The following is a 26,033-nucleotide window of genomic DNA, read 5'->3' as shown; positions in this document are numbered from 1 at the left end:
TGATCTTGAGGATGTGAAAGATGGTATATAAATGCAAGTTCTTTTCTACATTACATTGTTTTAAATTAGAATAATTCCCGGAAGAATAATGGTACAATGTTTTAATTAAACCTTTTCTTCAGACATCCTCAGTGCAAGCAAGCAAACAAACAAACAAGAAAGTTGTGATTCGAATTTGCTTGCAGTTGCAAGGATAGTACTGCAAATATTACTTGCACTTTCCTCTTTTCAACCACTCGATCAGATGTTTGAGAATCTGCCCACATCAATCTAACAAATTTGGTTCAACAAAGAAAAACAATGGGAGATTAGCACCCACAATTTTTACAAGGTTAGGAACACTTTCTTGTCAGGCCAGCAGTTTTATGGGGGATTGTTGCCAGTGCAATGTACTTCTACATCTACAAAGAAGAGATAGCATCCCTCCATTCAATACATTTACGGTTTTGAGATGATAGAGTTTTTAAATGTGCAAATTATATTTGCACCATTTCCTCTTTTATAAAGTGATTCCAGCTCCAAGTATATCAAAGGCCTCATTAGAATACAATCTGCACACAGAACTTGCTTGCTCAGGTAAAGTGGTGCACAGTTTTTGAAAACATCCATGTGTCCAAATAAATAGTAATTTTTTGTGCATTTCTTTCTCACTTCCTTGGATGTCGTACCAAAAGGTAAACATAAGTAGTGAAAACTGCACTGTATCTCTGCTTGCCTAAACAGACTAAATTACATTGGAGAATCCCGAATATCCTTTTGATGTACCATGGCTCTTTGTATTTTTGCTATTCAGCTTAAAAAGATAAGATTACAATTACAGGGAGAATATAACATTACTTGTCAGTAAGTTTGACAATTTTAAACTACATAGTAACAGGGCAAATTACTTTCTGGTGCATTGCTTAATCTTTTCAAGATTTATCCATTGAGATTGGGGTGCAGATGCTGACCTATTCTGTCATGGAAGCAAATCCAGAAGACACTCCTTTTGATGTCATTCACTAACTTCTCCCTTGTTTTCTTATATACTGGGTCAAGGATTTCCTGCAGCTGAGACCCCTTCCTTCAGCCACTATAATAAGTTACATGAGACAAGGATGGTGATGACTCCGCCTCCATTGTCCCTCCCTCTCTCATCTTGCCTAGGGGCCTCCCATAGCAGCAAATCTCCTTCAACATCATGTCTCACTGTGCTGGGTCTAAAAGGCACTCTTATTTGGTCAAGAAAACCATTTATAAAAGCCATACAAATACACCATGCACATCTCAAAAAATCATTTTGAAGTCTTAATGAGCTATAAACAAACTCCTAATTGTGACATTTGTAGTGGTCTAGTGATAAACTGTTGCAGCAGTGTTTTGGGCAGCACTAGCCCTTCATTTCTAAAGCCAATTCCTAGCAGCAGGGGTTAAATCTGGCTCACATATTATAGGAAGGAGAATTGAGGTGCCATCAATGTTTAAAATAGGCTTATATTAAACTTATATGCTAAATAACAATTTAAAAATGATAGCCAGTCAAATATATTTATACCACACTTATGCTGCAAAGCAAATACTCACCAGCATTCATTCTGCACCCACCTGAATAATAGCGTACATTAAGGTGTTCAGTAAAGGAAGAATGTAGTGCTTATTGTCTTTCCTTGCCTGTTTAAAAAATTCCAGTCATTATGTGATTCAAGATTTAATACTTCTTAAAAATTCAGTTCATTAACAAAATAAATGTAGCTAATAGTTTCTATTTTATTAATTTTAGAGTTTTTAATTAGTTATTTTTTAAAATCTATGAGGGAGGGGAGTTCAAAGGGAAGGATGTCCTTACTGGGGAATAGAAGACTTTTACACTTTCAGTACATAGAATCAACATTACCGCTCTCGCTAGTCAAGTACACACACAGGTTAGTTACACTCAGCTTTATTCTACTCCAAAAATGCACTTAGGGATGTGAAGGGGAGGGGGGTGTGGGGAGATTTCCTCTGTTTACTATTTGTAGTAAGATCATAAACATATATATTTACCTACACACACACACATATATAATATATATATATATATATATACATAAATATGTACACACATACACACACATACATATATATACACATACACATATACATAGTAACAAGCTGATGCAGGCCCAGGACCCAGTGGTCAATTAGACGCAGACTAGATCCTAAAATAAGTGAGGTTTATTCACCCTCGTGAGGTCTTTACTTGCAGCAATGAATAGAACAGTGGTAAGTATTACTTTCTCTCTTATCTCTCCCTCTTATTTCTCTCTCTCTCTATTTTATTCATTTATTCTTACAGACTGGTTAAAGGTCAACAATTTCTTAAAGCTATACCGCCTTTTATATAACTTCTTAAAGTGTTATTTATCTCGGATACAGAGCTCTCAACATCCCATGGCTTACATATCGTCCCTCTCTCACTCTTACTATATATGTGTGTGTATATATATATATATATATAAATAAAAGAGAGCACAAATTATTTTGCTACAAATAACAGAGAGGAAATCTTCCCTCCAGTAAAAGAAAATCTCTTACTCCACACTCTATGATTTTGACATTTCTCACAGCACATCGCCTGTGAGCCAGACTGGCAATTCAATCCCTTTTGGATGTTGCACACAGACACTGGATTGTCATACTAGTTTTTATTGAATCTGACCAAAATTCACAAATTCAGCAACACAACTGAGACCCACATTGACCAAATCTTACCTCAGGCAATGGTCTGACTCAGAGTTTAGATAATTATACTGGCAAGCAGGCTTCACTCCTAAAGTTTCCCCACCACTGAGGTTAAACTGACTGGCCTATAGTTGCTGGGTTTATCCTTACACCCTTTTTTGAACAAGGGTGTAACATTTGCAATTCTCCAGTCCTCTGGCACCACCCCCCTTACTTCCCTCAGCAACCTAGGATGCATCCCATCCAGACCGGGTGACTTATCTACTAAGTACAGCCAGCCTTTCTAGTACCTCCTCTTTATTAATTTTTAGCCCATCCAGTATCTCAACTATATCTTCCTTTACTGAGACTCTGGCAGCATCTTCTTCCTTGGTAAAGACAGATGCAAAGTTCTCATTTAGTACCTTGGCCATTCCCTCTGCCTCCATGAGTAGATCTCCTTTATGGGCCCTAATCAGCCCCACCCATCCTCTTACTACCTGTTTACTGTCCACATGCCTGTAGAATACTTTTGGATTGCCGTTTATGTTGGCCGCCAGTCTAATTCTCATAATATATCTTTGCCCCTCTTAGTTCCTTTTTCACTTCCCCTCCGAACTTTCTATATTCTGCCTGGTTCTCACTTGTGTTATCAACCTGACATCTGTCATACGCCCTTTCCTCCGTTTCATCTTACTCACTATTTCTTTTTTCATCCAGGGAGCTCTGGCTTTAGTTGTCCTACCTTTCTGCCTTGTGGAAATGTGCCGAGACTGTATCCGAACCATCTCCTCTTTAAACATGTCTAAAGTTCCTGGTAATATCATCCCTGACGACTAGAACTAGGCCCCATTATTTACGGGGAGGCAGGAGGGAGTGGGGTTGGTGGAGGAGGGGGGGATGGAGGGGGTTGTTGCAGCTGGGAAACACAGAAATGCAGAGGTGCTGCTAAATTTATCAGCAGGGTCTCAGTTGAATTTTTTTTTCTCCTGATTGAGAGGCTGGCTGGATGTTGGGCAGGAAGGCCTGCACCAGAAGGCCGCAGCCGGGGAAAGGAGAGGAGGTAGGGAAGGAAAGATCACGGAAGGGGTAGAGGGGGGGAATCACGGCGGGGAGGCTGAAGTGTTGATTGCTGGGGTCTGAAGTGAGATCTCGGGGGGGGGGTTGAAGTGGAGATCTCGGGGGGGGGTTGAAGTGGAGATCTCGGGGGGGGTTGAAGTGGAGATCTCGGGGGGGTTGAAGGCGGAGATCTCGGGGGGGTTGAAGGCGGAGATCTCGGGGGGGGGGTTGAAGGCGGAGATCTCGGGGTGGGGGGGGGAGTTGAAGTGGAGATCTCGGGGGGAGGGTTGAAGTGGAGATCTCGGGGGGGGGGTTGAAGTGGAGATCTCGGGGGGGTTGAAGCGAGATCTCGGAGGGGGCTGAAGTGAGATCTCGGAGGGGTTGAAGTGAGATCTCGGAGGGGTTGAAGTGAGATCTCCGGGAGGCTGAAGGGAGATCTTGGGGGGACTGAAGGGAGATCTCGGGGGGACTGAAGTGAGATCTCGGGGGGACTGAAGTGAGATCTCGGGGGGACTGAAGTGAGATCTCGGGGGGGGTTGAAGTGGAGAGGGAAGCAGGTTAGCTTGAGAGCCGGGAGAGAAACCCCTGCTCCTCCTGGCCCACAAGCAGTGCTGCAAAAGCACTTACCTGCTGGATCCGGCTGTTCTCGCCTCCCTTCAGCTGCCGGGTTTCCTGAGGCCTGGAAAACCTGGCCTGCAGCCGTTAAATGTAAGAGTTTGCTAAATTGTAAGGCACGCAGCCTCATTAACATACTTAAATTACTGACCCGCCTCTTGAGAGCAGGTTACTTGCACGCCCCCCAACCTGCCTCGTTAAAAACGGAAGTGGGCGCGTTCGAGGCGGGTTGGGGTCAGGTCGGGTGAACCCCCCGCCATTGTTCCGCCCATCGTGAGGGGGTTAAAACTCCCCTCCCGCTAATGTCTTAACATAGCCACCACTGACCCTTCAACATCCTCTTCAAGTTTTGACACATGTGCACTATGCTTCTATGGTTAATTAAAAACTTTTTGTTTTCTTTTAGCCACTATCTTTATCCAATGCCCAAACAGCAGTCAAATGTATGGAGATAATTACCAGCTATGAGTGGACAGGATCAGCCATGATCCTGGGCACTTTCTCCACACCTGCTGACTTGGGGAACAGACTCCAGACGAACTAGTGATATTTCTGAAGTGGGTCGGCACAAGAACATTTGAATTCATGGGATGTGAGCGTTGCTGGCGAGGCCGGAATTTATTGCCCATCCCTAATTGCCCTTGAGAAGGTGGTGGTGAGCCGCCTTCTTGAACCGCTGCAGTCCGTGTGGTGAAGGTTCTCCCACAGTGCTGTTAGGAAGGGAGTTCCAGGATTTTGACCCAGCGACGATGAAGGAACGGCGATATATTTCCAAGTCAGGATGGTGTGTGACTTGGAGGGGAACGTGCAGGTGGTGTTGTTCCCATGTGCCTGCTGCTCTTGTCCTTGTAGGTGGTAGAGGTCGCGGGTTTGGGAGGTGCTGTCAAAGAAGCCTTGGTGAGTTGCTGCAGTGCATCCAGTGGATGGTACACACTGCAGCCACTGTGCGCCGGTGGTGAAGGGAGTGAATGTTTAGGGTGGTGGATGGGGTGCCAATCAAGCGGGCTGCTTTGTCCTGGATGGTGTTGAGCTTCTTGAGTGTTGTTGGAGCTGCACTCATTCAAGCAAGTGGAGAGTATTCCATCACACTCCTGACTTGTGCCTTGTAGATGGTGGAAAGGTTTTGGGGAGTCAGGAGGTGAGTCACTTGCTGCAGAATACCCAGCCTCTGACCTGCTCTTGTAGCCACAGTATTTTTATGGCTGGTCCAGTTAAGTTTCTGGTCAATGGTGACCCCCAGGATGTTGATGGTGGGAGATATGGCGATGGTAATGCCGTTGAATGTCAAGGGGTTGTGGTTAGACTCTCTCTTGTTGGAAATGGTTATTGCCTGGCAATTGTCTGGCGCAAATGTTACTTGCCACTTATCAGCACAAGCCTGGATGTTGTCCAGGTCTTGCTGCATGCGGGCTCGGACTGCTTCATTATTTGAGGGGTTGCGAATGGAACTGAACACTGTGCAATCATCAGCGAACATCCCCATTTCTGACCATATGATGGAGGGAAGGTCATTGATGAAGCAGCTGAAGGTGGTTGGGCCTAGGTCACTGCCTTGAGGAACTCCTGCAGCAATGTCCTGGGGCTGAGATGATTTGCCTCCAACAACCACTACCATCTTCCTTTGTGCTAGGTATGACTCCAGCCACTGGAGAGTTTTACCCCTGATTCCCATTGACTTCAATTTTACTAGGGCTCCTTAGTGCCACACTCGGTCAAATGCTGCCTTAATGTCAAGGGCAGTCACTCTCACTTCACCTCTGGAATTTAGCTCTTTTATCCATGTTTGGACCAAGGCTGTAATGAGGTCTGGAGCCGAGTGGTCCTGGCGGAACCCAAACTGAGCATCAGTGAGCAGGTTATTGTTGAGTACGTGCCGCTTGATAGCACTGTCGACGACACCTTCCATCACTTCGCTGATGATTGAGAGTAGACTGATGGGGCGGTAATTGGCCGGATTGGATTTGTCCTGCTTTTTGTGGACAGGACATACCTGGGCAATTTTCCACATTGTCGGGTAGATGCCAGTGTTGTAGCTGTACTGGAACAGTATAGATGACAGTGATGTCGGATAAAGGTACACGGCCCTACTTTTTAAACCATTAAAGCTTCCAACTCAACTTCTTTACAAAATGCAGTTGCCAAGTTCAATAACAACTGTGCATTGATAGGGTATCTGTGAGATACTGCAGGCATAGCTTGCTGCTGTGCAAGACTGTTGAAGGATCTGTGCTCACAGAACCCAGGGCATTATCAGTCCTTCATAACCATTGCTTCATCAATGACCTTCCCTCCATCATAAGGTCAGAAATGGGGATGTTCGCTGATGATTGCAGTGTTCAGTTCCATTCGCAACCCCTCAAATAATGAAGCAGTCCGAGCCCGCATGCAGCAAGACCTGGACAACATCCAGGCTTGGGCTCATAAGTGGCAAGCAACATTCGCGCCAGATAAGTGCCAGGCAATGACCATCTCCAACAACAGAGAGTCTAACCACCTCCCCTTGACATTCAACGGCATTACCATCGCCGAATCCCCTACCATCAACATCCTGGGGGTCACCATTGACCAGAAACTTAACTGGACCAACCATGTAAATAACTGTGGCTACGAGAGCAGGTCAGAGGCTGGGTATTCTGCGGCGAGTGACTCACCTCCTGACTCCCCAAAGCCTTTCCACCATCTACAAGGCACAAGTCAGGAGTGTGATGGAATACTCTCCACTTGCTTGGATGAGTGCAGCTCCAACAACACTCAAGAAGCTCAACAACATCCAAGATAATGCAGCCCGCTTGATTGGCACCCCATCCATCACTCTAAACATTCACTCCCTTCACCACCGGCGCACAGTGGCTGCAGTGTGTACCATCCACTGGATGCACTGCAGCAACTCACCAAGGCTTCTTCGACAGCTCCTCCCAAACCCGCGACCTCTACCACCTGGAAGGACAAGAGCAGCAGGCACATGGGAACAACACCACCTGCACGTTCCCCTCCAAGTCACACACCATCCCGACTTGGAAATATATCGCCGTTCCTTCATAGTCGCTGGGTCAAAATCCTAGAACTCCCTTCCTAACAGCAATGTGGGAGAACCGTCACCACACGGACTGCAGCGGTTCAAGGCGGCGGCTCACCACCACCTTCTCAAGGGCAATTAGGGATGGGCAATAAATTCCGGCCTCGCCAGCGATGCCCACATCCCATGAACGAATAAAAAAAAAATTGGAAAATCGCAAGTTTTCTTTAAAATAGTTTCTCACCAGTTCCAGTTCACTAATAAGAATTTTAACCAGAAAAATGTTGTTGTACGGGTCTCGTTCAGTCTTCTTATGCAGCGTCCATCTAAACATTCCTGTAGAGAAAAACAAACACAACGGTTTTATTATTGACAATAATTCAAATAAATGTATTTGTACCCGAGAATGTACAGCTGACTTTCGATCGGTTATCAAACAGAAATCAGCATAAAGAATCGGGGCCCCGAGGAAAGTGTGGAACTCAGGCCATATATTCCTTTTTTAAATATGAAAATTGAAGTTTCAAGCCATGCGTCTATCATTCATGAACATCAGGCACAGCATGTTTAAGAGCATTCAATTGTGGAAGCATTTCAATTTTTAATGTGACTTATACTGATACCATAAAATGCATTCAAAGAAACAGGAAATACAGTGCAGGTCTCAGTGAGGATAAAACCAGAAATCACTAAATAAAACACCAGAAAAATGACATTGTTTCCTGCTGCGCCTAAAATTCTGGGCTTAATTTTACGCACATTTTGAACCAGTGTAATTGCAGGACATTCGTGTGCACAGCTCATTAGCTTGGGGCAGAGCCAATATAATGAGATGAGATGCATTTGGGGGCAAGGATCGATAGATGGACATAAGAGAGTGAGGAAATTTGGGTGTAGTGTAATTACGTGCTTAAACATTTGCACCCAAGTTTCCTCAATCTTTTATGCCGAGCATTTGCCTTATGCCCCAATTCCACGTGTCACTGAGTGCAAATACACAGGAAATTCCATCCCCGTAATTCTTTTGGCTTTGAAAATAGTCGGGTTTATTTATACTGTTTAAATAGTTGTAACTCAATTATAGAATTCAACAATAAGGATTAAGATTTACAGCGCGTTGACCAGTTATGTCGTCTGCGGAAAGTACCCAATGATTCCAGCAGCAGAGGAACCATCGTGTCCCATATAGTATCAGCTCTGTCTATACCTATCTTTATAAACCTTCAATCGCATTAAGATGCTGTAGGGTTTGTAAAAAAATCTTCCAATCTGCAGTCTTACATGAGGTTTATCACTTCTGTACTGTCATTTTAGTTTGCTCACGGTACAAGTTAAATAACCTGATTATACCTGCATTATCTGAGTGTCATCATTTTGATGACCTGCATAATGTCTCCACCCCCACCACACCCTCCAATTTTCTTTTCTCCAATGTAAACAAATTTTGGACCTTAAGCCTCAGAATCATCACCGTCGCTCTGCTCAGAATCTTTCCAATGGTCCTTGTCCTTTTTAAAGGTTGGCCATTTAAAATTACACACAGTATTCCAAAAGTGCCTTTATCAAAATTGGAAGATCAAGGCTGCTGAGAGGGATTGGTGAATGCGTAGGTACCTTAATATAGGTAATCAGTGACTATTATTTCAGTATTTCTATTTTTACAGGAGTTTAAAATAGTTTTTAGAAATGTCCCAATTTCAGTTGTGTGAATTCCATCCATTCCATTACTTCATGTGTGACTAGTATTCCATGATTTGCAAATCAGTTACACTATGGGTTTAAAGGATATTTAAGGGGTTTGGTAAAATAAGTCTGCAGATAGAACTATGATTTTAATTATATATTAAACCTATTGGGCTCTAAAGTGGGCTGTGTAGCGCCCGTTGCTTTGGCGCTACACAGCCTCTCTGACATCCAAGATGGCGTCTTGGATGCGCACGCACGTTTCCAGTGTAACGTGCGCCAGATGCCATCTTGGTTTAGGAGTTAGCGCAGGTGCAGATAACGAAAGCTGGAATCATGTAAAGCAGGGAGAAAGTGGCTTCAATCAGTGTACAATGCTAATTTAAAGCGAGACACACCATTTTGGGACTTAACGCACAACTCAATGCACAGTCTTAACCCCTACCATCTGAACATGTCTGGAAGACCCCTCACCAGTGCTATTTAAAGGGACCATGCAGGATTTACAGGTTAGTGAGTGGATTATTGCTTCTGGCTGCTGAGACATTTGTAACTGTTTTTGGAGGTCTGCTAGACTTCAATACTAGGACGCAGGGACATAGCCTAACATTTAGAGCCAGGACAAACAGGAGTGAAGTTAGGAAATGCTTCTACAAGCAAAGGATGGAAGACGTTTGGAACGCTCTTCTGCAGAAGCCAATTGATGCTAGCTCACTTGTGAATGTTAAATCTGAGATTGATAGATTTCTGTGTACCAAGGGTATTAAGGGATATGGGGCTAAGGTGGGTATATGGAGTTCGGTCACAGGTCCACAATGATCTCATTGAATGGTGTATCAGGCTGGAGGGGCTAAATGCCACTGCCACTTGCTGCCTCCTGATATATGCCACCTTCTCCTGCAAGAAAGCGGCTCGTGTGTCTGGGTGATGTGCCTGGCATGGTTAAATAGCTGCCAGTGCGTGTGGCCTGTGAGTTGTGGGTGGGTGGCTTGAAACAGTGGGAATGTGTAAGAGTGAGAGGAAGCATCTGGCTGAGGTATTGATGGAAAGAGTGAGTTTATTGGTATGTGGGAGATGGGGGGTGTAATGCGTGGTGCAGTTGGTATGAGACGCCACTTGACAGTTGACCTCACTCACCTTGACCACTCACGTCAAAGCACTGAACTTCTTCCTGCACTGCATCCATGTTCATGATGTTGCGCGCCTGGCATTGACTTCGCCCCCTGCTGCCTCCCACTGCCTTTTGGATATATGTCTGGAGGGCCTCTTGCCCCCCCACCCCCCCTCCCCCGTCGATATAGGATGTCCCTCCTTCTGTCCACCTCTTGCACCAAGGCCTCTAGTGCATCAGCAGAGAACCTTGGTACACGCACTCTCACAGGCCTTGTACCAACTTAGATCGGCAGATTGGTGAGGGATGGCATGCAGATTGGAGGATGTGGGATTGAGTAGTGCGCAAACTTTATTCAATGTTTTAACATAACTCATCAGTGTGTAAACATAGGGACGGGACCTGCATCTGTGTTTTACGTGTGCGATATCTGATCGCTGTTCAGACTCCGTACAGACAGTAGACTGTTATTTTCAGCAAGTAACAGGTACCAGCTACCTTTAAGAGATTTCTAAGAAACATCCTCCCTTTAAGAGATTTAGCTCCCCCTAGTGGTGGAAAGTGCAAATTGCATTGATTCCACGTGCAAGGCCCGGAATGGAACGCTGATTGCAGGTGAGTCCTTGGGCCGGCCGAAGCTTGCGTCCTGCCTGCGCAGGGGTCACTGGGTCTGGGGTAATAGCGCATCATGCTACCTGTGCCCAAAAACGGCCCTTATCCAATTTCTTCCCCATTATTCTTAAATAAAAAAGGCACAAGCATAAGACTGTCAACCAAGTATCAATTATAGCAATTAGTTACACTTTCTATAGGCTGATTAATGTTTCAACCAGCCTTGTGTGAGCTTTGATCTATGCAACAGTTAACCATTAATTTAACCTGTAACCTTGCAGATCTTGCCTCTGATACCACAGATCCCCTACCTCGACTGCATCGGAATGCTGGCTGTTCTTGGTCCAGTTCCCGTATAATGGCTTGCACACTGCGCTGGATGTCAGCCTCAGCATTTGCTGCTGCACCAGGGCTTCCTGCTGATCAAATGAAACACAACAAAACACATTTCACTGAGACATATCACCAACACTGACTCTCGGAACAATTATGGGATCTCTGGTCCCCACGGAAATGGGCAAGATGGCCAGAGGAAAGTGTCAGAGAATATCTTCCCATAGGCCAATTTATTGCAACATTTGCACTCTGCTCATCAGGGATCTGGAGCAGCAGAGGGTCATTAAACAAAAAGTTAAAGAATACGAGGGGAAAGTAAGAGAGGCAAAGAAAAATGGAGAGAAAAGAAAGAAAATGAAGGAGGAACAAGAGAAAGAATAAGAGGAAGAACAGAAGAGAAACACAGAAACCAAAAGCAAAGCAGAAAAGAGACAGATTGGCAGCAGGAGTGAAGAGCAGCACATTAAAAATATACAGAATAACTCAAGATTTAAGAGCAAAATTCAATATGAACACAAGTAAAAATAAAGTAAGGAAATAGTTTCAGTTTCTAAATGCTTCTTGGTATATTCATACTGCTCTACACAGTGCATCATATAAAGAAAAGAAAATTCAGGGGAAACAAAGTAAATTAGTGTATCCTTCAGAAATTGTAATGTGGATGTGAGAGCAATGGTGTAATTCACAGTTCCACCTCTTTTTTCACTTTAATATTTCACATCATCAATCTTGCAGTTTTCCAGGGTCCATGGAATGGCTCTCAGGCTGGTCTGAAGTCATAGACTCCACTGTTTACGAGGAGCCACGCTGGAGCACTCCCCATCATCGACGTCACCAGAGTGGCATAGAAAAGGAGACTCATCTGAAGAGTCATTAAATGGGCAATCAAATTGATGTTCTTATAAGTGTGAAATAAAATAATGATGAGTCTATTCTTTTTGTATGTAGAATGGAGATAAATTTCAACCAATTTCAGAGTTTTCCTCCCCTTCAATGAAAATATGAATCAGGGCAAGTCTAAGCTTGCATCTCCAACATCCTAGGTAGGTACAGACAATAAGATCGAGAACTCCTTTTTCATCATAACCTAGGAAATCCAGTTTAGCAGCTCACCAGGTAAGCAGCTTCTCAATGAGGGCAGTTTGCGATACCAGATGAAAGGATTCACAATTTGTACAAGATAACTGGCCAATAATCAAGTCTGTGAAGTGAAAGGCATCGATAATCCAGATGATTTAGAGATAGGGTGTGTTTTTACATTGAACTACAACATGGAAACAGCCCATTTGACCCAACCAGTTTTTGCTGGTGTTCACCCTCCACACAAACAATAGTCCTAATCCTATGTGCTCGCCCTGTTCCTATATACCTTTATTCCTCTTTCCTCCAACCACCTCTTTCTTAAATGCTGACATGGGGGGTAATTTTAACCCCCAAGAACAGGTGGGCTGGGGGTGGGTGGAGTAAAAAGTAGTTGAATGCTTCAGTGAGACCGTGTCCCGGCTCCAACGCGCCCACTTCTAGGTTTAACCCAGGCGCATTAGGATGCGTGCGCCCAGCAGAAACCAGGAAGTCCCATCCCCACTTAACGCCGATGGGCCAATACTTAAAGGGACAATGTACCTCATTGCGATAGTTGAGGCACTTCATTTTTTGTGTTTTAGAAATGTAAAACGAATTTAACCGTACCTGTTCAGATTTCCCATTGCTTCTGATTCATGTCAGGTGAAAGAAGGTGAGGAAGGCCGGATCCATGAGGTGAGTGCCTTTATTGCACCACTTGTGGGCCAGGATGAGCAGGAGTGCTTCATCCAGGCTCAACAAGCTCTCCTGACGTGATCGGACCCCCGCGATCGGCCAACACCCCCCCCACCCCTCACCCTGATGGGGGAGCCCCGCCGATGCCAATCTGGCGCAGGGGAAACCCAGAAGCACTAATACTTACCTGCAAATGAGATCGCAGAATGCAACGCACTCATTTGACTTCCGGGTTCCCCACGCGAATATCTAGGCATACGCTGGTTTCCCCGCTCCGAGCTAAAATCAATGCCCATGATCTCTGTTTCAATCACTAACTCTGGTTGTGCATTCCACAGCCTTACAGCCCTCTGAGTAAAAAAGGTTTCTCCAGCTCTCTGTTCCAAATCGTATCCATTTAATATATTTATGTTCTCTTGTTCTAAACCTTTCAATCACTGGAAACAGTCTGCTTCTAATTACAATGGTCCATCCCTTCATATCTGTATACTGATTGGTGTCTCTCTGTCCCCCCATCTTCAGGGAATCATCTGTACTCTGACTGAGGTCTCAGTCCCTCTCCCTCGGGGAGATATTTGTATGTTGAATCGCATCTTTATCCCTTTGTTCTGTAAAGGCAGTGAGAATGTTTGTAAGAATTTATGTACTCATGTCACTTACTTGTGTAGTACTCCTGCAACACCATTGTATCTCCTGCATCCTTTTTCTCCCACTCCGCTGCAGTCTCGTTTAATGGATCCCTCACTGCAACAAACAACGTCAGTGAAAAATAATTTCAGAACATAAAGAAAGTCAGGGTAGGAAAATATCATTCACCCCTACTCCACCCGTTGATCCTCTACTTTAGGGACACTGATTTCCTTCCCCTCCCTCCCCTGAAAAAAAATCAAGCAGTACTGTTAATCTTTCTTTAACCTTCAAAGCTCTTGATATGCCTCTCTCAAAAATATAGCCCACACCCTTCACAGTAACACTCATCTGATAAATCCCACACTCCTCACAGTAATACTCTCTGAGATAACCCACATTCCTTACAGTAATATTTCCCTTAATAAACCCCAGATCCCTCATAGTAACATTCTGATATAACCCACACCCCTCATACTCCGATATATCCCATCTTTGTTATCTTTCACCCAGCTAGGAGTCAATAATCAATTGTCAGGGTCCCAATTTTATCAGCGTCTTCAAATTGAGACAGTCAGGGAACTTGGGCTTCCACTACTATGAAAGAAATTCATAGAATTTGAGGAGACTGACCATATGGTTAAAATTAAAACAATGAATCACACTTCCGAGAATAAACAAATTTGTTTCTATGGACACAAAGTGCCAGAAACAATGTGGGAAGTTTCAACATGACTTCATTCAAACAAACCTGTTGGCTCCATTGTAAAAGTGCTGTTTAGTGTCTTCTATGGGATCGAATGGCAACATATAAGAGACTGCTTGGGACAAATGCTTGGTTTCCTGGTTATTCTATTGATTGTGATTGTGCATCCTGACGACATCTACAGTTTGTTTCTTTGTGTCACTATTTACAGCCTGTAAAATAAAAAAGGTACATCTTTATAGCATCAGAGTGTTTTTAAACTGTTCCAAAGAAGCTCCAGCTGTTAACCCCACATGTTTAGGTTCAGCAGTCAATGCCATTTTTTTATGTGAATGGTTCCTTGCAACAGTGGACTGTTTTTTTTCTTTAAAACACATACATACAAAATCATAAAAAGCACACAACCACTTACCTTTTGTTGTGGCTAAAATCATCAAGTTTTCACAGTGAAATATCTTAGCTAGGATAGAATCTACTATATGGGCACAACAGTAGTCTTCAACATACTGCACAGGAAGCTGGAGGTGGGGAAGTGGAAACAACAGGTAACACATGTGGTTTGTACGGAGGTGTATCAAGAAATAAGTTCACTATGCAACGATGATACTACCTGCAGCTCTGGAGAAACATTAGACATTGCAAAGAAATGTTTCTAGACAAGCAGCAGGTTCAATAGAAACTCCTGTCCCTCTGGGCCAACCAGTTTTGTTTGTTTTCACTTCATGCACTGAGAGATTGAAATAAACTTGAATTTTACAATAATTAAACTACTGTGACATCAGGAATGACTATTTTCTCACTGGAAATCCTGGAGTGGGAGTCCATCAAGGATGTTAGAGATGTGAAAGTAGGGGGGTGGGCATCATCCAAGGGTTCATGAGGTGGCTCTCTTGCCCTCCTTTTTAACCTACTGCCCCCCTCATTAAGTGTCTGCAAAGCATATCATGAAGCCATTTTTCTAATTCGTTCATGGGATGTGGGTGTCACTGGCAAGGCCAGCATTTATTGCCCATCCCTAATTGCCCTTGAGAAGGTGGTGCTGAGCCGCCTTCTTGAACCACTGCAGTCCGTGTGGTGAAGGTTCTCCCACAGTGCTGTTAAGTAGAGAGTTCCAGGATTTTGACCCAGTGACAATGAAGGAACGGCGATATATTTCCAAGTCAGGATGTGTTGTTCCCATGTGCCTGCTGCCCTTGTCCTTCTAGGTGGTACAGGTTGCAGGTTTGGGAGGTGCTGTCGAAGAAGCCTTGGTGAGTTGCTGCAGTGCATCCTGTAGATGGTACAACTGCAGCTGCAGTGCGCCAGTGGTGAAGAGAGTGAATGTTTAGGGTGGTGAATGGGGTGCCAATCAAGCGGGCTGCTTTGTCCTGGATGGTGTCGAGCTTCTTGAGTGTTGTTGGAGCTGCACTCATCCAGGCAAGTGGAAAGTATTCCATCACACTCCTGACTTGTGCCTTGTAGATGGTGGAAAGGCTTTGGGGAGTCAGGAGGTGAGTCACTTGCCGCAGAATACCCAGCCTCTGACCTGCTCTTGTAGCCACAGTATTTATGTGGCTGGTCCAGTTAAGCTTTTAAAAGGATGCGTTTTAAGTGCATAGGGTATCACTCTGGGCATAACAAATTTTGGTTTTGCTCCTTCCTACGCATTAAGGTGTACCTGGATATCCTTTGCTGTACCAAGTTTTGGAGTGAATAAGAACATATAGGGTACTAAATGGGCGCTACACAGCCTCGCCGACATCCAAGATGGTGTCTTAGATGCGCACGCACGTTTCCTGCATGACGTGCACCACACGCCATCTTGGTATGGGATTAGCGCAGGCGCAAATATCGAACACTGAAAGCATGTAAAGTAGGGAGAAAATGCGTGCAATCAGTGTGCAACGCTGATTTAAAGTGACAGACACCATTTTGGATCTTAACGCTGAACACAATGCACTGTCTTATCCCCGGCCATCTAAACATGTCTTACAGTGCTTGAAGCACCCCCGTCCAGCGCTATTTAAAGGAGCCATGCAGGAATTGCAGGTTAGTTGCTGGATTATTGCTTCTGGCTGCTGGAGGAGTAGGAAGTGTTTTTTGAAGCTCAATATTCTTCCTGAGAGTTCCTGGACTACTTTTGAGAGTGCTTTGGCAGGTACTGCCCCACGGGTCGGAAAGTTACAACCGTGGTTGAACAACATTCCTGCCAACCATGGGTGGTCTGCTCGAGCTCCCGCTGGGCATTGAGCACGACTGGGAGCATGCAGAGAGACCACGCATAGAAGGTCAAGCTGCGAGGAGACAGAGAACGAGGAGGTGCAGGGCACTGAGCAGGAGGCCCTATCCAATAAGGGCCTTCCGGGATCAATTCTCTTACCCCAACATGATCGAAGAGGATTGCATCTGACGCCTGAGGTTCACCAAGGAAGCCGTGACCGAGATCTGCCAACTGGTGCGGCCACAACTGCAGCCTCAGAGCAGGGCGAGGACAGCATTGCCTGTGGCTGTGAAGGTCACCGTGATGCTGAATTTCTACAACTCAGGAGCATTTCAGGCCTCTGCTGGCGACATGTGCAATATCTCGCAGTATGCATAAGGAAGGTCACAGACGCACTGTGCCACATGAGGAACAGGTTCATCACCTTCCCTCTCCACAGAGACAAGCAGAACGAGCGAGCACAGGGGTTCACCCGCATTGCTGGCTTCCCCATGGTGTAGGGTGCCATTGACTGCACACCTGCGTGCCCTGCACATCAACTCAGCCGTCTTCGTCATCCGAAAGGGCTTCCACTCCCTCAACGTGCAGCTGGTGTGCAACCACACGCATCGCATCTTGGAGGTCAATGCCCGCTACCCTGGGAGCAGTCACGATGCCTTCATCATGCGGCAGTCCAACGTGCCAGCTATTTTTCACCCGACTCAGCAAGTCAAAGGCTGGCTACTGGGCGACAAGGGCTATCCCCTCACGCCGTGGTCATGACACCAGTCAGGAACCCACGTACACGTGCACAGTAGGTCTATAATGAGAGCCATGCTGCCACACGCAACATCGTGGAGCACACCATAGGCCTCCTCAAACAACACTTGCACTGCCTGGACCAGTTTGGAGGAGCCCTGCAGTACTTCCCTGAGTGGATGGGCAGATTTGTGGTGATATGCTGCATGCTGCACAACCTCGTCATCATGCGGGACCAGCCTTTGCCACCAACGATTCCAGAAGACCCTGAGCCAGAGGTGGAGGAGGAGGAGGTTGAGGCGGAGAAGGAGGGGGTGGAGCCGGAAGAGGAAGTGGAGGAAGACACAAGGGTGCAAAAGGAGCCACACGCCTTGTCTGCAAGGGCTCTGCATGCTCACTTGATCCATGTCCGCTATCAATAATATCATCTACATCCCCCAACTCACCAACAGTCCTACACTCCCCACCTTTCCACTCACACAAGACAATCAAATCGCCCTCCACCTGATTACACATTGGTTTCCCTCTCAGCTCATTGCACAAATAAAAACCACCACCAAATGCAAAATCAAAGTCTCATTTATCAATGAGTAAATTAAATTATGCAAACATAACAGAACTATTCACTCTTGTGCATTCCCTTAGTGCCTTTTGTTTGTGTGCCTTTACCAATGAAGCCGGCACTCTGAAGCCGGGAGGGCCCGGCTTCAGAGTGCACCATCTCAGGATGGGCTGCAGCAGTCCGGCCTGGCTGACCGATAGGCAACAACAGGGGCACTGGCGGAGTGGCAGGGGTGGGAGCAGGAAGGCTGTCGACCTGAGAGAGGACAGCAGGTCCGACTGCCATGCACCATTGCCACTCTCCCGGGGTGGCACCTCAGCAATCCTGGTGATCAGCTGGAGAACGGATTGCTGGAGTGCTGTGACGCCCTGGAAGCCCCATTCCACAGTGGTCCCCAGACCCACGCTGGCAGCAGTCTGAGCTTCAAAGGCAGCAGTCTGACCTTGGATGGCAGATGTTTGTGCTGCAATGGAAGCTGTGACATCAGTCATCAGATGCTGCATCAAGATGGGTTCCACGGTGTGCTGATGGAGGTGACCATCCATTCCATGTTTGAAAGGATGAGCTCCAAGCTCTGCGCAAAGCCCTGTGCCAAATTGGAGCTGGACTCCTCCATGCCCCTTCTCATTGTGTGCAGGCTTTCTGGCAGGTTTTCCAATGCCCCAAGCATTTGTTGGTGTACGCCCATCAGCCGTCTTCTGTAGTCTGGCCCATCGAAGTCCTCATCTGACTCCTCTGCAGCAGAACTAGTGAGCGACCTCACCCTCCAATGAGCTGACACCTGTGGTACCCATTCCCCCACCCCCGCCCCGGCTCCTGCGCACTTGTGCTCGGTGTCTCACCACGCGCAGATCCCTCCTCTAACCTAATTGCTAAAGGACACGCAGTGTCAGTCTCTGAGCTGGTGGAAGCAAGTGTCAGATCGAGTGACGGTGCAGCTTCAGTGTGCTCCCCCACCCCGTCCTCCTCCTCGGACGGTGCCGTCACGTGTTCTTGGGTATCTGTAATGACAAAGGGAAACAGGTTGAGTTGTGGAATGGGGAGAGGAGCAAGTAAGACATGTGTGCTGACAGCAAGTGCAGCACATGAGTCAGAAAAGATTATGGGAGGAGGGAGATGTGGAAAAGGAGAAGGAGCATTAGATATGCAGAGACCCCCTTCATCAGGACCTCCAGCGCGGCATGTTGTGATGGCTGCAGCAAAGGCCTGCCCAATGATCCTAAGCACTGTCTCCTCGGAGTGGGGGGGGGGGAAGAGAGGATGCGTAAATGTGCCCGTCCACCCTCACGTCCCTTCTGCTGCCAGCTGTTATGCGCAACCTTCTCCTGCAAGACCAAGGACATTGTGTGACTTATGAGTGGTGGTTGTGTGGCCTGCAAGTGTGGTACTATGTTGGGTGAGATGCAGCATGCCGAGTGCAGCATTGTGTATGGATGGGCAGTATTTGTTTATGGGTGGGTGACAGGAGGTGTCGTGCGTGGAGCAGTGGTGCAGTTGGTAGGATGTGCCATTTGACACATGCATTCACTCACCTTGACCACTCATGTCAAATCATTGAACTTCTTCCGGCACTACACCCACGTGTGTGGTGCAATGCCCCTGGCTTTCACTTCCTGCGCCACAGCCTGCCAATGCTGCGGAGCTGCAGTCTGGAGGGTCTCCGGCCACCCTGCGGGTACATGTTGGCCCTCCTTTCGTCCACGCCTTCCACCACGGCCTTCAGAGCATCATCAGAGAAACGTGGAGCCCTCTCTCGTGCCAGTCCAGCTATTCTCGTGGCCATCTTTCCCTCCTTCAGGTAAGCTGCGTACCTGCTATTTGAAATGTGCACCTGCACCTTTAAGTAATGCAGGCTGCTGATGACATGCGCTGTGCACACCCCATTTCCAACTTCCTCATTCTCTGTGCAGCCTCTCAGCAGCACGGGTTGCACTGGCTGCACAGAGATATCATGGTAAGTAGCAGGCAGCACGAAGTTCACATGCTGCCTGCGTAGGGTCCATCGAGCACGGGGTGCTAGCGCATCTCGCTACCCCCGCCCGAAACGGACCCTTATCCAATTTATCCCCCATACTCTTTCATTACTACATCCCTGGGTCTTTGAGTGGTGTTCTTCTTAATACTGGCCCAGGCTATGAATCAAATCTTGGCCCATCAATAAGGAAGCTCTGCCCTTAACTATAATTACTGACAATTGTTTTGTCTGATTTTCATATTTTACTTGGATGTTTATTTTCCCAAGGACTGGCAATGCGTGTCCAGAATAACCTTTTAGTAAAATGTTGTTTTCTTATAGGACAATGTTCTGAAACCTTTTCTCGTATATTTTTGATGACATAATAGATACCACAATGCTAGTTTCCAATTCAAATTCATATTTAATATCTTCTAATCAGACAGGGAGCACAATTTCGTATTGCCCCTTTCCTGTTATGGAATATGCAAGAAAACGTATCTCTTCTTCATCCATCTCACCGAGTGGTACAGTTTCTTCCTCAGGTTCTTTGTTTGAATCGACATAAAGGAACTGGATTTTTGTCTTTTCTTCTGTTAATTCCTCACAGAGCTATGATATGAACTGGGGCCTTCTTTTCTTCTGCCTGCCTCCAGTTTAGTACAGCTGCTGGCTTCCAGCAACACTCAGCTAAATAGCCCGAATCCATGCAGTTAAGACATTTAATCTTCTTATAAAAACATTGGTCTCGATGATGATTATTTCTACCACACCTCCAAAATGGTTGAGTGACACTGTTCACTCCGGAGCTGTTGCAACCTGTAGCATGTATCTCGCTAGCATGCCTAACAACAGTCTCCATCCCAAGAGCTATTTTGAGAGCTATAGCAGATGTGAATCTGTCTTCAGTTTCCTCTGTATCAACGTTTCCTTCAAACCGTAGTCAAAGTGGTCTCTCATTGCACCATCAAGAAACCCATCAGAGTCACATGTCTCATACAGCTTCCACAGTTGTGCTATAAACTGAGAAACCTTTCTAATCAACCCTTTGCCTCCTCTGGTTAAACTTGAACTGTTTTGTAATAATGAGTGGCTTCATGTTCATATACTCTTTGACCACTTGGGCTGACTCCTCATACAATTTGTCTTTAGGTTGGGCAGGAGCGATTTGATTCTTAGTCAATGTAATTGTTGCAGATCTGCAGGCAGGAAGCAAAACTGCTCTCTTTCTGGCATCTATTGCAAGTTCATTTGCCTTAAAATATAAGTTAAGTCTTTCTACATACTCACTCCAGCTCAATCCCATTCGATACTTTCTGATTTTTCCAACTAATGCTGACATGATAAAAAAAAATTCAGTGACAAGGGGCTCGATTTTACAATGGTGGCGGGTTGGCAGCAGCGGGGGGGGTGAAGGTGCGCGTGGCAAACCTGCATGAACAGAACTTACCATTTCCGACGCGATCACGTGTTGATTGATGATGATTAACGTCCTCTCCGGGTTTCGCGCCCGGCAGCTAGCCTGACTGACAGGCTGGCTGCCGTCAGGAGCTTCAACATGGGGGAGGGGGGCTGGGGGGGGCAAGAAAGAGAGAGTGAAATGTCATCCGGCGCTGGAACGGAAGACGGGGGTGGGAGGTGGTGGGAGAATGGAAAATCTGGCACTGGACTGGAAGACTGGGGGGGTGGGAAGAGAGGGGAAGATCGGGGGGAGAGGGGAAGATAGGGAGAGTGAAGAGCGGACATCGGAGAGGGAGACATCGGAGCAGGGTGCAAAGGTAGGCTCGTTTAGTGTTTTCGCTTCCTTCCATGGTTTTTTATTTAATTTATTTAGTTTCTTGATCCCTGATCCGGCCCTTCATGCCTTATTTCACCAGGCGTGAATCAGAAGCGGTGGGCAAGCCGCTCAGTTAAGTTAAAAATCATTCTAATCCCTTCATCTGTCACAGGTAAAGTGCCTTAAGTACCTCAATAAAGTACATTTGGCTCTTTAACTGTCATCCCACCGGCTTTAATTGCCGGCAGGACTTCAGGTTTTGGGTCGCCCACGCGCACACAGGTGGGTCCCTGGGAAACTCGGAAGTCGGCAGGTTGGAGCCGGCTTCCGAAGCTGAACGGGATTTCCACGATTTTCGGAGCCCCCCCCCCGCCCGCAATACACCCGCGATTGCCTCCTAAAATCACCCCCAAGGTGTTATCAAATAGATGTGGAATAACTAAGTAATAAGATAAACTAACTTTCTCAGCACCCTATTATACTAGGTGGAATCTCAGAATGCACCTAGTACAACTGTAGTGATGCTGCACTCCCGAGTCAAATTAGTTCTTAACACCCAAAATATATTACACCAATTTAGCAATGGTGTGAAGGTAAAGCTGCTTCACATTTGTAGTGTAAGTGCATCCTAAAAAACCCTAGCGGCACTGATCGGTTGTTTTTATTAAACCATTTTGTAGTGCTGGGATTGGCCTCCAGGACCAGGAGAGATGCCAATTCTCATCCCTCACCGGTAGGCCTTCCGAACAGAATGTCGTTTTAAGCATGGATGATCTCCAGTAGGTTGCTGAGAAGCGATTAACACAATATCTTCAAACAGGTAAGTGAATTTGGAAAAAACTTTTCAAGTAAGCTACATTGAGGGGGGAGAGGAAAGTACTTTATACTGAAAATATTTCTTTACAGAGTGAAATTTGAAAAATGACACAATGATCACATGAAGTGTCAGCTTTGCTCAGTGGTAGGTAGTGGTCTTACTTACAAGTCAGAAGGTTGTGAGTTCAATCGCCACTTTGGACATAATCAGGGCTGATACTTCAGGGCAGTACTGAGGGATCGTCAGTACTGTCTTTCAGATGAGATATTGAGCGAAGGCCCCTTCTGCATGTTAAGGTGGATGCCAAAGATTCTCCAGTACTATTCAAAGAAGAGCGCGTGGGGGGTGTTTCCTGGTGTCGTGGGCTGCCTTTATCCCTCAACCAACACCAAACAACAGATTATCTGACAGTTTTTAGATCATCTGGTGCAAATTAGCTGCCATGCTTGCCTCCATAACAGTGACCACACTTCAATAGCACTTCTTTGGTTGTGAACCACTTTGCGATGTTCCAGAGGATATGAAAGGTACTATATATTTTTTCTCTTATCATGCATTTCATACACTTCATACATCTTATCAGTAAAGATTAAAATTATTTGCAAATATGGGCCTCAAATTACTGGGAGTCCCACTCCACCTGCAGAATAAAGCGCAACTCCCAGACACCCTGAACATACATGCAGACCCTGTTTCAAATTGGAGGGACGAGGTCATCTAAATACTTGGGGAGGGCAGCCCACACCTGTAGGGTCATTTTAGAGGCTCCTGTCCTGTTCTAATGGGAGGAAAATCGGACTGGCACCATGCTGCTCTGTGGGTGGACCTGAGGCCCGAGAAGGGCCGAAGAGGCACCATGTTAAAATCTGCACAATGCTGCGGAGGGAACCTATGGGCATTTTTGGAGATGTAAGGAATCCCCTCTGAAATTGATTACCTTTCCCCAGTGGGATTTTCACTATTTTTGAATTGAACTATTGCTAGGTCTCAGCTGGAACGTAATGGAGGTGCAAATGGAGGACTTCCTGTGGTCACCTGGAAACTCCCCCAGACACAAACTCGAGATGTCGAGGAGCATGCAGAAGACTCGCTCACTTGAAGCCCCCCCCCCGCCACCACCCCGGCCCCCACCACCCTCCCATACAGGGATTTGGAGTGGATTTTAAACAGGGCGGAAACCCAACACATCCAAATCCCACCCCAAATTCCAGCCTCCCAGTAGGTGATGCGTTTGCTCTCCGCACCTCCCGGCCCACTGGAATTTTGGCCCCTTGGTTTTTAAAGACCAATCCAAATCCACGCTAAACTTTGTAAAACCCACGCTACTTTACTTTCTCAACATGCTCCCTGAAAGTGGAAATCTAAATATAATTGCCCTTCCCCAAGTCCAACAGAAATTGATAATAAGCCACAGATGTGGCGACAGGAACACTGTTTAAGCCACATGCACTAATTTTAGTAGAAAATGCCTCACCTACTCTCACAATACAGGTAAATGTACTTTATGCATATATTTACTGAACATCTACCACCATTCAGTTACCAAGGAAGTAAAGCTTGCATCCCCTTTTCTGTCTCCTTAATCCTAATGGGGTAATGCTCACCCACTCTTGGCTTCTACTCTCTTTTCCTACAGATTTACCACCGTATCTAATGCCAGTGGAGAAGGAAAAAGATGGAAGACAGAACTTTTTCCTTGTCAACTATGAGGATACCAAAGACGAGGGAGATGCTAGATTGATTCCTGGGATGAGAGGGTTGTCCTATGAGGAGAGATTGAGTAGAATGGGCCTATATTCTCGAGAGTTTAGAAGAATGAGAGGTGATCTCATTGAAACATATAAGATTCTGAGGGGGCTTGACAGGGTAGGTGCTGAGAGGCTGTTTCCCCTGGCTGGAGAGTCTAAAACTAGGGGGCATAGTCTCAGGATAAGGGGTCGGCCATTTAGGACTAAGATGAGGCGAAATTTCTTCACTCAGAGGGTTGTGAATCTTTGGAATTCTCTACCCCAGAGGGCTGTGGATGCTGAGTCATTGAGTATATTCAAGGCTGAGATCGATAGATTTTTGGACTCTAAGGGAATCAAGGGTTATGGGGATCGGGCGGGAAAGTGGAGTTGAGGTCGAAGATCAGCCATGATCTTATCGAATGGCGGAGCAGGCTCAAGGGGCCGTGTGGCCTACTCCTGCTCCTATTTCTTATGTTGTTATGTTCTTATAATAATGATAAAGAGGGAGAGGAAGTCAAAACTTATGCCACTGATGAGTCCCTGGACCAACATCCTGTTCCATATTCCTCTGCCACAACCTCCTCAATTTCACTTCTTCTGTCACTTGCTTACTCATTCACATGCAACAGCTCAGATACTTTCACTCAGGGGGAAGTAGATAATGTTGGTCAGGATGTGGCACCAGTTGGTTCAGAGTACAAGGGAGCTGGAGGAATGGAGAGTGGGTGAGGATATTTCACCTTCCCAGCAGAGGTTGAGAATAATGCTGCGCATGGCTTCAGAATCACGAGACCTAGAACTCATGGTAAATGGGGGCGGGGGCGGGAGGGGGAAGAGCCGTGAGTGGATCTTCCCCGCCGCCACATCAAAGGGATGTGGCTGGGGAGTTCCTGGGCTTCCCTACGAAATTCCACCAAGTCCACCTCCGGATAGGTGGAATGAAAACAGGTACGGGTTCCATGATGGGCCTTCCAAAGGCCCCAGAATGCAAGAGAGATCAATTACCTTCCAGGGATCGTCCAACAATTTCTTTGGGAGATACAAGCATGGGCCACTCTGCGCCTGTGGACAGAGCTCTACCTTTTGTCTAGCTGTACGTCCACCAGTGAGGCTTGATGCAGATGCTGGGTCCAAAAAGTGAAAAGACATTGTCCATTCGAGATTATGATACAGTTCCATTACTTTTATGGTTACAGATTTCACAAAAAAAAAATTGCAATTCAGCATGCTTTAATTTATAAAGATCAACAGTATAAAATGCAATACGACAAGTTATTTGAACTATCATGTCTTAATGAGTATTTTTCTTCAATTGTTATAAACTGGTGGCACACTGATGAGTGGTAAGGCACGGCAGGCAAAAACCAACCCCCAGAAAATCCTGGAGGGAAAAAAAAGTGAGAGGTACTCAAGTTAATTTATTCTGGGAACAATATTAATTTTAGTGGAGTCCATTCTTCCCAATAATGAGAGGGCAACTGTACCACCAGATAGAACAGCCAACTTTACTTAGCACTGGATTAGTCACCTCTATCATATTTAACCAGGGAAACATGACCACTCAGGTATTTCATTCTCTGCTTAGGTTACTTATGGGGAGGTGGGGTGGGGAGCAGCGGGGGGGGGGGGGGGGGGCGGGGAAGGTCTTCATAGGCCACTAGAAGAAAAGACTAAAGAAAAGACTAAAGAAAAGGGAAAGAGCTCAGATTTTCCCAGTTCGCTCTAACAAAAAGATGATGGAATCGTTGTACGAGCCAAATACCGAGAAGAACATTTTTTGGGGGATTGCAAGGAATATCATAGAATCATAGAATTATAAAGCACAGAAGGAGGCCATTCTGCCCATCATGCCTGTATCAGCTCTTTGAAAGAACTATCCAGTTAGTCCCACTTCCCTGCCCTTTCCCCATAGCCCTGCAAATTTTTCCCCTTCAAATATTTATCCAATTCCCTTTTGAAAGTTATTATTGAATCTGCTTCCACCACTCTTTCAGTGCATTTCAGATCATAACAACTCGCTGCATAAAAAAAAATCTCCTAATCTTGCCTCTGG

At 45.9% G+C, this 26,033-nt stretch overlaps 1 protein-coding gene across 1 annotated transcript in view; it reads right to left on the bottom strand.

Moving 5' to 3' along the window:
- Positions 1-26,033, bottom strand: part of LOC137341204 (phosphoinositide 3-kinase regulatory subunit 6-like) — a 109,146-nt gene that overhangs the window by 61,598 nt on the left and 21,515 nt on the right. Inside the window, exons 2-6 of the mRNA XM_068004245.1 lie at positions 14,248-14,414; positions 13,530-13,613; positions 11,087-11,194; positions 7,614-7,705; positions 1,585-1,650 (exon numbers count right to left, since the gene is read on the bottom strand). Coding sequence (XP_067860346.1) covers positions 1,585-1,650; positions 7,614-7,705; positions 11,087-11,194; positions 13,530-13,613; positions 14,248-14,260 — 363 coding nt within the window. The 5' untranslated portion in view covers positions 14,261-14,414. The remainder of the gene's footprint in view (positions 1-1,584; positions 1,651-7,613; positions 7,706-11,086; positions 11,195-13,529; positions 13,614-14,247; positions 14,415-26,033) is intronic.

Source organism: Heptranchias perlo, chromosome 23 (genome assembly GCF_035084215.1).
Source record: "Heptranchias perlo isolate sHepPer1 chromosome 23, sHepPer1.hap1, whole genome shotgun sequence".
Classification (NCBI taxonomy): domain Eukaryota; kingdom Metazoa; phylum Chordata; class Chondrichthyes; order Hexanchiformes; family Hexanchidae; genus Heptranchias; species Heptranchias perlo.
The sequence above is the reverse complement of the archived record's forward strand: the minus strand, read 5'-3'. Positions and strand labels throughout refer to the sequence as shown.